Below are 13,397 nucleotides of genomic sequence, written 5' to 3' on the forward strand. Positions count from 1 at the left end.
ACACCCAGGTTGCTGCTCTCTGGCAACTGTGTTCCCTCCCTTCCCTGTCTCTTCTCCTCCCTTTCCTACCCAAGCCACCATAGGAAACTTTCTGTAGGCACTGTGACCCCATGACTCTGTTTCTGATCTGACATTTTACCCTCTCCAGTAGTCCTCTCAGTGTGGCATAGCTGTAGTTGGAGTGACTCTCAGATTGAGTCCAGACTTCAAAATTGCATAATTTGCAGAGAAACTGGGCAGAGTTGAGAGGCAAAGATGGATTGTGGGAAGTGGAATAGGTCATAATAGTAGCGTATCTTTGAGAATAATTAGAAGTGTTAGAGAGAGGAGTGCCTGGGTGGCTCAGTGGGTTGAACATCTGACTCATGATTTCAGCTCAGGTCATGATCTCAGGATTGTAAGATCGAGCCCTGCATTGGGCTCTGTATTAGGTGTGAAACCTATTTTAGATTCTCTCCGTCTCCCCTGTGCCTCCTCACCTCAAACTCATGCAAAAATTTTCTCTCTCTCTCTCTCAAAAAATAAAAAATACTAGTAAGTGTTAGAGATAATTCATTGTAACATTTTGGTTTGTGTTTGTGATATTTGTGCATGTAAAATATGAGCAAAGCAAATTGGACTAAATTAAATTCTGCTAATTTTTTAAATTTATTTTTTAATTTTATTTTTTTAGTTGTAGACATTTTACTAGACAATAAATTTTAAAAAGATTTTTAAAATATATTTTTTATTGGAATTCTATATAAATTCTGCTAATTTTATGTTAGTGTTAATCTCTCTGTAGCCATATAGATAATAATGCTTCTTAAGTGTTTTCTCTGTTTTATGTGGAGAGTTTCTTGGGTATTATTTTCCTATTTCTAAAATGTGTCAATATTTTTTTTATGCAGCTCTGAAAAATTGGTGTTGCTGGCAGGTGGTAGTCTGGAGATCAGTGATGTTACTGAGGATGATGCAGGAACTTATTTTTGTATAGCTGATAATGGGAATGAGACAATTGAAGCTCAAGCAGAACTTACAGTACAAGGTATGTAAATATTTCCTGTATAAATAAATTCTGCGTGCTTTATGGGTTTGCTAAATAACATTAAAGTAGAAGAGACAATACAGTGTAGTAGTTAAAATGCTGAGCATTACACTAGATTGCTTAGGCTTAAAATCTGGGTCTTATATTTCCTAGGTATATAACTATAGGAAATTTACTTAACCTCCCTGACCCTCATTTACCTCATCTGTAAAATGGAGATAATGAGTACTTACCCATTGAGATTATTTTTAAGATTAAAAGAGTTAATATTTGTAAAACTCCTAGAATATGTGACTAGAAAATGGTAAGAGTCCAGTTAATTATTGATATTATCTGTAGTGGTAGTAGTATGTGGAAGACTGTGTTCTGGGGCATCTGGAAGGTTCAGTTCACTTTTCTTGTCTCAGGATGCTTTCTCACAGGGACTTCTTGTACTCTGACCTAGAACCATTTATCTTCTAAGCATTGGTGTTCCCTCTCTTGGGAGAATAGATCGCCCAGGACAGAACGCACTGTGTCTCTCAGTGTATCTTGGTCATCTTTTTGATGATTTGATGATTTGTTCTTTCTTTTTAACTAATCCTGGTCATCACAGCATCTTCCCTTACAGGTTCTCTGATTTAGAAATCAGAGAAAATGAACATGGCATAATCTCTTCTTTATCCCCATGTCCCTTGCTCTTCCTCCATATTGAAATGTACCCTCAGATGAATATTTGCTATCTCTCCTATAATTTGTCTACATCCTCTTTTTATATTTGTTTCAAATAAAAAGTTTTAAGACCTTTCCTGTTACTTGCAGGAAAATTCAACATTGCTTGGATATGTAGAGGTATATTTTGGCTCATGATATTCATTATTACCTTGTCTCAAAGTATTATATTTGATAGAATACTTTCTGATCTGTGGTTTAGAATTGTTTCATATTTTTTATGAAAGTTTGTTTCTCTTGGTTCACTGGTGGGTTTCAGAGTAGAAAGAATGATAGCCACATTTATACTTCTGATAGTCACCAAAGGACACTATATATACACATATATATTCTCTCAATAAATAAATTTGTTTGGGATATGAATTAGGGAATAGACTATTTGGGGTTCTTCTATGCTGGCAAAAGCGCAGAATATTTATGTTCTCTATGGGTATTTGTGGATAGATTCATAATCTCTGAAAATCAAAAGAGCAAGCCTTAGACTATAACTATTACAGTTAAGTACATAACTATTGCCCCACTTGAGCTTAACCATTATTCTTGGCTAGGTGGAAGGTTGGCTATGACTAGTTGTAGAATGACCAATTTATTTCTTTGTGTGGGCAGGATCGTACAAATAAAATATTAGTGAACTCCATCTTATTTGGTCCCTGTGCCTCCCTTAGTAGATCTTTTCACTTTTTGTTTTTACCATTAGACAGATTCTTGGCCTAACACTCTCTTCCATTTCCTACCTGTGCCTCAGTTTCCTCCACTGTAATGTGTCTTGTTATTAACCTCAGATGTGAGGCCTAGTGTCTGCCAGACATGTCAGTTGTATTTGTCCCTGTGGTGGTGCTTTTTATTTATTGTATGGAATTAAGACTCTTCCTATTTATTAACTACATTTTTTTAGTTGTAATATAATACATACATCTTATAATTTGTACCTAATTCCATCTTATTTGTACCTAGAGAAAATCCTCTTTAAATGAATACAGGCTAGAAAACTGAGGAAAGAACAAGAGTGAGGAAACCTAAATGTTAAAAATTACCACAAACCTTCTCTAATCAAAGCAGTATAGTATTGGCCCAAGAGGAGGCAACCAAAAGGAATAAAATCCAGCTGTTACAAGTAATAATGGAGCTTAAAAAGTCACAATTCAGTTCAGAGGGAAGAACGTTTATTTATTAAAGGGTATTGGTACAATAGATTTTCAAACAGGAGAAAATAAAGCTGGATCCCTCCTTTCAAACCAAAGGTCAGAATGTGAAAAAGTGAAGAATATATGGGTTTAATGTTTGTATTATCTATGCTGGAAAAGACTGTCTCAGAAAGAACAGAAAAGAGCATGTCAAGAAAAACCAACAAATGTTGACAACATACACATTTTTTACAAGTTATATAGAAGAGTTAAATAAAGGCTAAATGCAAGTGATAGACTAGGAAAAAATAGTTATAACACATAACTGAGAAAGAGTCAAAATCCTGAAAATAGAGTTTCCAGAAACTTATTATAGTTTAAGTTTAAAAGATACAATTTTCCCCAGTCATTGTATAAGCAAAAATATTGAAAAGATTTTGATTTCCAGAGCATGTGGGATGGTGTTGAGAACTGAAAATTATTATTGATAACATCTTACCAGTATAGAATAGAGCAAAAACATTACCTCCTCAGTACTAAATATTGTATTCTTCAGTGAAATTTAAGGTTGAATTAGCTTTTTTGATACTTTTATTTTAGGGAACAACCAAATTCATTTGTTTACCATGTTTTATCAGCTGTCCATCGATTCTATCTCTTCCTTTCTAACCTCACATGGGGAGGATGTGTAAGGTTCTAGGTTAGATCCTTTCATTTCTTGCCTGCTGTTGAAAAAACATCGTATCTACTAACTTTTCTATTTCTTTTTTTCTTTTTTAAGATTTTATTTATTCATGAGAGACACAGAGAGAGAGAGGCAGAGACATAGGCAGAGGGAGAAGCAGGCTCCCTGCGAGGAGCCCGGTGCGGGACTCGATCCCAGGACCCCGGGATCATGCCCTCAGCCAAAGGCAGATGCTCAACCACTGCACCACCCAGGTGCCCTTAATTTGTCTATTTCTAATACAGTTTCACATCAGCTTGAGACTGATAGTAGTACGTATGTGTTTGAGAGTGCTTGCCATGGCCTTTGATCTGCAGTAGAGGACTGGGGAGTTGTGGTGCCTAAAGACACCTAGAAGTCAGAAATATTGATGAGCAGAACTATTGAGGTTTTTTTTTAATTTACCCCAAAATTTATACACAATGCTTTATAAATCCATGGTTGATGAAAAGTTAGAAAAAATAAATGTGTTTTCAAAGGTATGAAGGTAGGTTTGTTAGGTGTCCATGAAAGAATTAGGAAGTACTTATCATTACTCTTTAAATTAGATGCCCCAGGGTAAATTTTATGGTAATACAATATTGTATTAATAAATTTTAACTGTTCATTTATCTGCTTGCATCTCATTTCTGAACTGGATTATGAGTGGTTGAAATTGAACAAAAGTTCTACACCATTGATATAGATAATAGTTTCTAGGCTGGTTTCCATTTTCTGTGAAACTGGTCCCAGCTGTTGACTCCTTCACTCAAGATCAGCTCTAAAGAAAGTAGAGAAATTAGGGAAGTTGTGGGGAGATGAAGGGTCTTATGAATCTGTCTGTGTTTACGGGAGAGGGGAGCCTTGTGTTGGCGTGGTAGCTATAGCCTAGGAGTAGGACTGCATGAGGAAGCAGTGAGAAAATAGATTGGAAGGCTCTTAAATTCTATTGTTATTTCTCACTGGTGTTGCCTTGAGATTGTCTTTCTGTGTTCTTTCACCACAGAAATGAGTAGCAGTGGCCCAGAGCTCCATGATTATTCAAAAGATCTGCTGGGACTCTGATGGCATGAATATAAATGAGTATGGCCTGACTAACTGCCCTTAGGGGATAACTACCTCTTTTTCTCACCCCTTCCAAAGTCCCAGATTGGTAGGTTTCAACCTAGGAAGACTCTGTGCCCAGTGTTGTTTCTCCCTAAGAGTTCAAATGTGAAACCCTGACCAGAGGAAATGTCTGTGGAATGCCTGGCAGATTGGAGTAAACAATAGTAGTTCTGAGGTCCCTGGGGCTCTTTGCGCTGAGGCTTACTCGCCCCTCCATTTCACCAGGTTAGATACAGTGAGGTCCCATAACCATATATATTATTAGACAGTGACTGGTTCCCCCCCCCCCAAAAAAAAACAATTTACTGCCAAATTACTCACCTGAATAGTAGTTACTCTCAGAGAAAGACAAATTAGTGAATAACATATACCATCTCCTGTAGAGTTACTGGAAAAGATTGACCAAGAATTAAATATGAATGTGACAAATACATTTCAGGAGATTAGAAAGCTATTAGCAATGTTATGCAAAAACAAGAAAGCATAACAATATAGAACCAAGTAGAAATATTAGGTATGAAAAATGTAAAAATAAAGAATATAGTAGACTAGATGATGGTTGAAGTTGTACAGCTGATAAACTCATGAGTTGGAAAATGATGCTGAAAAAACTCTGAGATGCAACATTAAATGATAAAGAGAACACATAGAACATACAGAAGAGGCATGCAAGTTAGATTTAGAAAAGTTTCTATCCAGAGAAATAGGAATCTTAGAATTCTATAGAGAAAAAGAGGGAGGAAAAAATATTTGAAGAAATAATTAAGATCAATTTCTCAGAAAGTAATGGAAGACCTTAGTCTGAAAGGACTTAAAGACTTCTGTGTATAAGTAGGAAGGAAAACCCATCCTTGGACCCATAAGTGACAGATAATATCAAAGACAAAGTCAGAATTCTAAAAGCTTCCAGTGACAAAGAGCAGAGCACCTACAAAGGAACAAGAATTAGATTGTACCTATCATTGATTTTGAGAAACCTGATTTCAAGGAGAATGGAATAATGCGTTTAATGTGCTAAAAGAAAAGAACATTGAATCCACATGGAATTTATATCCATCCAAAATGTGATGTGTAATAATTCTCATCACATAAGACCTCAGAAGGTCTGCTATACAAAGATATACACTGAAAACACTTCTGGAATACATACTTAAGAAGAGACACCTTCCAGAAATGCTACAAGAGATATAGGAGTCGTAAGACACAGCCCCGAAATTCTCTGGCAGTCCTAATGAGTAGTGGGATTTATATTCTTGCCTTTGAATTTGAGTGGACTTGGAGCTATTTGCACAGATAGAGTATCGCAGAAGTAGTGTCCTGTGACTTCTGAGGCTCGTAAAAGGCCATGCCGATCCTCCTGGTTCTTTTGGAATTACCGCTCTCCAGTCACTTCCTGGGATTTCCCTGTCAGAACCCAGTTACCATGCTTGCGAAGCCCAAGCCACAGGAAAGGCTGCACTGTAGGTGTGCTGGTAGACAGCTCCACTGAGCCCACTGCAGGTCATCTAATCAAGGGACCAGACATGTGAATAAAGAAGTCTCCAGTTGATTTGAGCCTCCAGCTTTCTAAGTCAGCCTCACACATTCAAGTTTTGTGGACATTAGGGAGCAAGATAAGCCATTCCTTCTGTGCTGTCCTAATTCCTGACCCAAGGATCTGTGAGCATAAGAAAATGGTGGTGGTTTTATGCCACCTGCTACTAAGTTTTGGGCTGGTTTGCTGTGCAGCAGTAGTAACTTGGGAAAGTGCAAACGTTTTTTAAAAGGCTAGAACCAAAGAAAAAGTATATGAGTGATAACCCAGAACTAAAAACTTTGACTATACCAAGTGTGGGGGCACAATAATATATACTATTGGTGGAGAATTATTGGGAAAAAATAACCAGTAATTAAAAATAAGCATATAATAAATGTATTTCAGGAGAATAGTAAGATATTAGCAATACAATTGACATAATTTATAGGATACTGCACCAAACAAATTAATAAAATGTTTTTTTTAATAAATGCCTGTGAAACAGTTACTAAAATATACTACATAGTGACCATAGAACAATTCTTAGCAGATTTTAAAGGATTGAAATTCTATACATCTGACTACTGTGAAATTAAGTTGGAAACTAATTTAAAAAAAAATAACTTTAAAAACCAGTAACTTGAAGATCTTATATTTGGGCATTAAGTGAATCACTTTGAAATAATCCATGAGTCAGAAAAGAAATGATGATGAAAATTAGGAAGTAGTTTGATACAGATATGACCTATCAAAATTTATGGGATGCTTAGAGTAAATTTATAGCCTTAAATACAGGTATTAGAAGAGAAGAAAGAAAATCAGTGATTTATATATCCATCTCAAAAAGCTAAAAAAAAAAAAAATAGCAAACTTAACACCAAAGGAAATAGAAAAAGGGAAGTAATGACAAGAGCAAAATTCATAAAACAGGAAAAATCATTCAAAATAGAGAGTTTCAGCAGAGCCAAAGTTAATTCCTTGTAGAGCATAACGGCATTGATGAACACCTGACAGACTTAAGTCTTGACAGAAGTCTTTATTTAGACCAAGAGTGTACAAACTACAGCTTATACACCAGATCTGCCCAAAGTGAGCTGAAAATAGTTTATGCAGTTTTAAATGGTTGAAACAGAATAATTTAGTGATCTATGAAAATTTTGGAAATTCTCTTTTATTGTCCATAAATAAAAATGTTATTGGCACACAGTCACATTCATTTACATATTGGCAGTGACTGCTTTTATGAATAGTTATGACAGTGACCACATGACCCATGAATTCTAAAATTCACTATCTGGTCCTCACAAAAAGTTGCAACTCTTGATGTATGCTCTATAAAGAACTCTTAACAGATTAACAAGGTAAACGAAGACAGATAAACCAATTAAAAACTCTGCAAAAGACTTGAGCGGTTACCTCCCAAATCTCCAGGTGGCTACTAAACTTTTGAACAAGTGGTTATCATCATTAGTCTCTGAGATACGCAAGTAAAAGCCACAGTGAGATACTGTATTCCATCAGAGTGGCTAAAATTAAAGAATAATAAATAGCAGGTGTTGGTTAAGATGAGGACCATTCTGATGTACTGCTAGTAGGACTATACCCTGATGAAATCACTTCAGAGCACTGTTTAGCAGAATCTGCTGAAACCACGTACAAACATATCTTATGATGCAGTGGTTGTATTCCTAAGAGTATATACACCAGAAATGTATAAATACACAATAGTATTCTCATATTAAAAAAATAGTATTCTCATATTCTATCTAGTATTCTAGATGTATAAATACATGTATCAAAAAGCACACAATAGTTTTCTCTATTCTATCTCATATTCTCTTACTCTCATCTAGTATAACCAACCTTATTCAGAGTAAATCAAAGCTGGAAACAGCTAAACACCCATCAGCAGTAGAATGGATAAGTCGTGTTCTAATCCTACAGTGACATATTATCAACAGTGAAAATTGACAGACCTTTGCTACATTCAACAACATCGATAAAACAAACACCATTGAAGGAAGGAAGCCAGTCACAAAAGAATACAGGCTGTATGATTCCATTTTTATAAAGTTCAAAACCAGGCAAAACTAATCTGTTTTTTGAGAAATCAGGATGGTGATTACTTTTGGACAGAGGTAGGGTAGTGACTAAATGTGGAACAACAGGACCTCTGGTGTGTTCTGTTTCTTAATCTGGATGATAGTTAAAATAACTGAACCTGTACTGTTAATGTGTGTCACATGAGGTCTTTTCTTTTTTATTGTTTACAGATAAGAAGTCATTATGTATTAAAAAAAAAAAGGTTTGGAAAATTTTGTTTTGAACTTTGTCCCATGAAAGTATTTCCTTTTTCAAATGGGGAAAGCAGTTTATGAGCTATAGCTGGAGTTATATACATGTACACGTACACCTACACACACATTTATATAGTTATTTCTATATATGTATGGTCATACCTATCAAACTTGTTGTTTTTTAAGAAGTTACAGCCACAGGAAATGCCATAGTGAGTGTTAATGCAGAAAAAGGTTATAAGTTCATTCTTCATCTGTTAAATATTTCAAAGTTATTGTTTTATCATTAACTCCGGGGATTTCTACACATGCTGTGACGTGAATTAGCTCATCGTGTATTTCCTGTCATCTCAGCTGATAACACCCATTGGTCATGAGTTGTGTTGTTTTTTTTTTTTTTTAAGAGGAATTTTTCCTTTTCTCTTATAACATTCATAACGGTCTGTGATACACATCTCCACTCCCTCCCCCACACACAAAAAAGAAGAAAATTTTCCATTTGTATTCTTGTGGGATAAATTGATAAATTCTGAATTGGCCACCTCTTAGACTTTGTTAGTACTTATAACAAATCTGTCATATTCTATGCTCTTTCTCTGAAGTCAGAGCCTAATGTCATTCTACATTTACGCTCCTGCTCTGAGCTCTGTTTACATTAAGACAGTGATTTCTCCTTTTCTGCCAGTCTTCTGCTTGATTTCACTTCCTTTTAGCTCTTGATGAACTATAATAGTCTGCTCTCATTTATTAGAACTCTCAATTCTCTTGGCTTAGGATAAAATAAACTCTCTCTGGCATATATATAAAACATAACCAGACTCTTCATATAAAGGCAACTTTTTTATTGTTTTTTTTTTAATAAGATTATTTATTTATTTATTCATGAGAGAGACACACAGCGAGAGAGAGAGAGAGAGAGGCAGAGACACAGGCAGAGGAGAAGCAGGCTCCATGCAGTGAGCCCGATGCGGGACTCGATCCCGGGTCTCCAGGGTCACACCCTGGGCCGCAGGCAGCACTAAACCACTGAGCCACCTGGGCTGCCCTTTTCATTGTTAATGGACCCAGCATGCTTACGTCTCATTTGTATCCCTTACTTAGCTATGTGAACATGGGCAAATTATGTTTCTTTTATCAGTTCAATAAGTTTTTATAAGGATTAATTCGTTAAACTTCTGGCACCCTTCCCCCTGAGCCTGGGATGGAAATGGAGGTCATCTTTACCAAACTACATATAGTTTCCTGAACATGCAGTTTGATAGCACTGTTCCCCTGTATCCTCACACCCCCCCCCCCCCCCAGTTAAAATTTTCTCATAGTCCATCAAGATTAGTTCTGATTTTAACTCTGCTATGCAGCTTTTCATAACCATCCTCTCACCCTCAGGTAATTATGATGTCTCTCAAAATAGTTCCTTTTTTACCAGTAGTGTTTCTCATTGACTTATTTATATACCTTTCCCACTACTGCTGGACCAAAGTCCTTATCAACAGGGACTGGTTTTGGGGCACTTGCCTGGCTCAGTTGGTAGAGCATGTGACTCTTGATCTCAGGGTAGTGAGATCGAGCCCCATGTTGGGTGTAGAGGTTGCTAAAAATAAACTTTAAAAAAACCCAGGCACTTGATGAGATGAGCACTGGGTGTTTTTCTATATGTTGGCAAATTGAACACCAATAAAAAATAAATTTATATTAAAAAAAACCCCAGGGACTGGTATTAATAACTATGACTTATCATAATAGATTATCAGCAAATAATTATTGAATGAGTGAAACTTTGTAGTAAAATTGCTAACTGTGATAACTAAAATGATTTAATGTTTGTGATTACTTTCTTACTCATGTTTTCCCTTGCACCTTGCTTTTCATAGATTTCTAGTGTAAAAGAAACTGAGATTTTAAAAAATCTTTTAAAGGTTATTCTGGAGGAAGATGAATCATTATGCTAACTTATATAATTGAGACCATATTCATACATACCTATGTTTATAAACAGTTCTCTATTGTTTTTATCAATTGCCATTCTTTACCTTTTGATGCCTCCCATAAGCCAACATAAAGTTTAAACAGAAGTACCAAAGCCATTAGAGATGTGCTTTCTTCCAAATGGGTGCTTGAAAACCCTTATATTCCTTATTTGCTGTTGTAATTCAAGACTGTGTACATTGAATCCTTTCATCTTTACTTCCAACCTCATGAGATGCTCCACTGTTTTGTCTTGATAACACTATATTATCCTGTTTCTCCTTTTATTTCTCTGTCTATTCCTCTGCTTTTCTTTCATAAGCATCTTTTCTTTAACATTCTCATTTAAAATATTAGTGTTTGGGGATCCCTGGGTGGCGCAGCGGTTTGGCGCCTGCCTTTGGCCCAGGGCGCGATCCTGGAGACCTGGGATCGAGTCCCATGTCGGGCTCCCGGTGCATGGAGCCTGCTTCTCTCTCTGCCTCTCTTTCTCTCTCTCTCTGTGACTATGGTAAATAAATAAAAATTAAAATAAAATAAAATAAAATAAAATATTAGTGTTCTACAAAGTTCTGTCTTCAACTAGTAGTTCTTCATGCTTGTGTTTTCTGATATAACTTATATAACAATAACTCCCAAGTCCTCGAGCAGACCCCTTGCTGAGCATCAGACATTTCTATTTGGGTATCCCACAGGTCCCTCAAACTTCACATGTCCAAAGTTTAACTTAACTTTCTTCCTTTCTTCCTCTGGTTTTCTCTACCTTTGTGGTGTTACTACCCACTTCTTCCCTCGTGCTAGAAACATGGGAATCATTTTTGATCATTTCAGTCCTTTTTATTTCTTCCCACATCCCATTCTGGCTCTTTTTCTCCTTTATTCTATTATTCAAGTTCAGTAAATCTCCTTCCTAGGCTACTTCATTAGTACCCTAATGGGTTTTTCTTGTTCTAACCTGGTTTTCTTCAAATCCATTCCTCAGAATAGCAGAAATGATCAAATTCTTTCTGTTAAAAACTTGGGAAAATAATTGCCACATATAAAAGTGGGACTTATAAATTAACAAGAGCTGAATGAATGCCTCAGTTGAAAAAAGGGGAAAGAGAAAGTCATCTATTTACAGACACAAGACAGAAATGGAAAGTTGACCTGAAAAAGTTCAACCTCATGAATAGTAGAAGGAATGCAAATTAAAGTAGCCCCTTTTTTGACTTATAGGGAGAGTTTTTTTTTTTAAGATTTATTTATTTATTATAGACATAGAGAGAGAGAGGCAGAGACACAGGAGGAGGGAGAAGCAGGCTCCATACAGGAGCCCAACGTGGGACTCGATCCCAGGTCTCCAGGATCACGCCCTGGGCTGAAGGCAGTGCCAAACTACTGTGCCACCGGGGCCACCCCTAGGGAGAGTTTTAAAATAATAATCTACTCTTGGCAAAATTATAGTACAATGAGGATTCTTATACGTTGCTGGTAGTAGTACAAATTATTGTAACCTTTTTGTTAGGGCAGTTTGATAATATAATCAGAAGTCTTAAAATTTGCACATCCTTTGGCCCATAGTTCTGCTTCTAGCAATTTCTTTTAGTGAAATAATTCAGGATGTGTGCAAAGACCTATGCATAGAAATTGTAATGATATATATTTGTTGGAGTTATACATACTTAATGGAAAAGAATTATGAACCATCTTAATGGCCAACAATAAATAGGTGTTTGGTAAAATAAATTAAGTCCTATCCATATATTAGAACCCTATGCATCTAACAAAAGTCCTATTTTTAAAAAAAGATTTGTTTATGAGAGAGAGAGAGAGAGAGAGGGAGAGGCAGAGACACAGGAGGAGGAAGAAGCAGGCTCCACGCAGGGAGCCTGATGTGGGACTCGATTCCGGGACTCCAGGATCGCGCCCTGGGCCAAAGGCAGGCGCTAAACCGCTGAGCCACCCAGGGATCCCCAAAGTCCTATTTTAGAAGACTATTAAATGGCAACATTAAATGCTTCAAATATATTAAATAATATTTGTGTCATAAAGTTATGGTATAAATTGAGTCATGTCCTTTGACTTTCTTTTACAAATTACCACAAACTAATTAACAAGAAGCCTTACATGTCTTCCTTTTGAAGTCTTATATATTCAGGATACTGAATGTTTACTTATCTTGATGGGGGTCATTTTTCTTCTGAATATCAAGCAGAGAGAGAACTAGAGTCTGAGCCTGATCAGTCTGGTATAGCCATTGCTCCTTTTTTTTGGTTAAGACTTATTTATTTATTTGAGAGAGAGAGTGTGTGTATGTGCATGAGTGGGAGGGGCAGAGGGAGAGAGAATCCCAAGTAGACTCCATTCTGAATGCAGAGCCCAATGGGAGGCTCAATCTCACCATCCTGGGATCACAACCTGAGCCAAAATCAAGAATTGGACACTTAACCAGCTGCACCACCCAGGTGCCCCTTGCCATTTCTTCTTATGGTGTTTTAATTTCAAGGGCAACAGCTAGCTTCTTAGAAACCCCATTTAGTTCTTTTATTTGTGCTGTCCCTTCACCCTAGAGTTTTCCTCTTTCTACCCTCTTGCCTGGCTTTCCTCAGCTCTGAAACTCTTGTTCCTGTTTACTCCCATTGCTTACACACCCATCTTCTCCCCACCTTTTTTGATTTTATATATAGACACCTTGAATATATCTTTCTCACTTTACTTGTCACATTTAAGGTTTTTTTTCTCCTCAATTTATCTTTTTCTCCTACCTGACTGAGTTCCTTGAGGACAGGCCTGCACCTAATATAGTGCCTGACACTACATTTTTGACAACAAGTGGATTAGATGTTTGGACATTTTTACAGTTTGCTATCAATATCCAGAATATTTCGCAATTTCACTTCATAGATGTTTTATTTTTGAAGTCACTGTTGTAAATTAGAGACTGTTTTGCAATTGTTTTATAGTC

General features: G+C 36.5%; 1 protein-coding gene across 6 annotated transcripts in view; it reads left to right on the forward strand.

Annotated features, from left to right (window-relative positions):
• Positions 1-13,397, forward strand: part of NEO1 (neogenin 1) — a 241,092-nt gene that overhangs the window by 93,271 nt on the left and 134,424 nt on the right. For all 6 annotated transcript variants that reach the window (XM_077881799.1, XM_077881793.1, XM_077881796.1 and 3 more), the window contains exon 5: positions 891-1,027. In XM_077881799.1, the coding sequence (XP_077737925.1) occupies positions 891-1,027 (137 nt within the window). The remainder of the gene's footprint in view (positions 1-890; positions 1,028-13,397) is intronic.

Source organism: Canis aureus, chromosome 32, assembly GCF_053574225.1.
Source record: "Canis aureus isolate CA01 chromosome 32, VMU_Caureus_v.1.0, whole genome shotgun sequence".
NCBI classification, from domain to species: domain Eukaryota; kingdom Metazoa; phylum Chordata; class Mammalia; order Carnivora; family Canidae; genus Canis; species Canis aureus.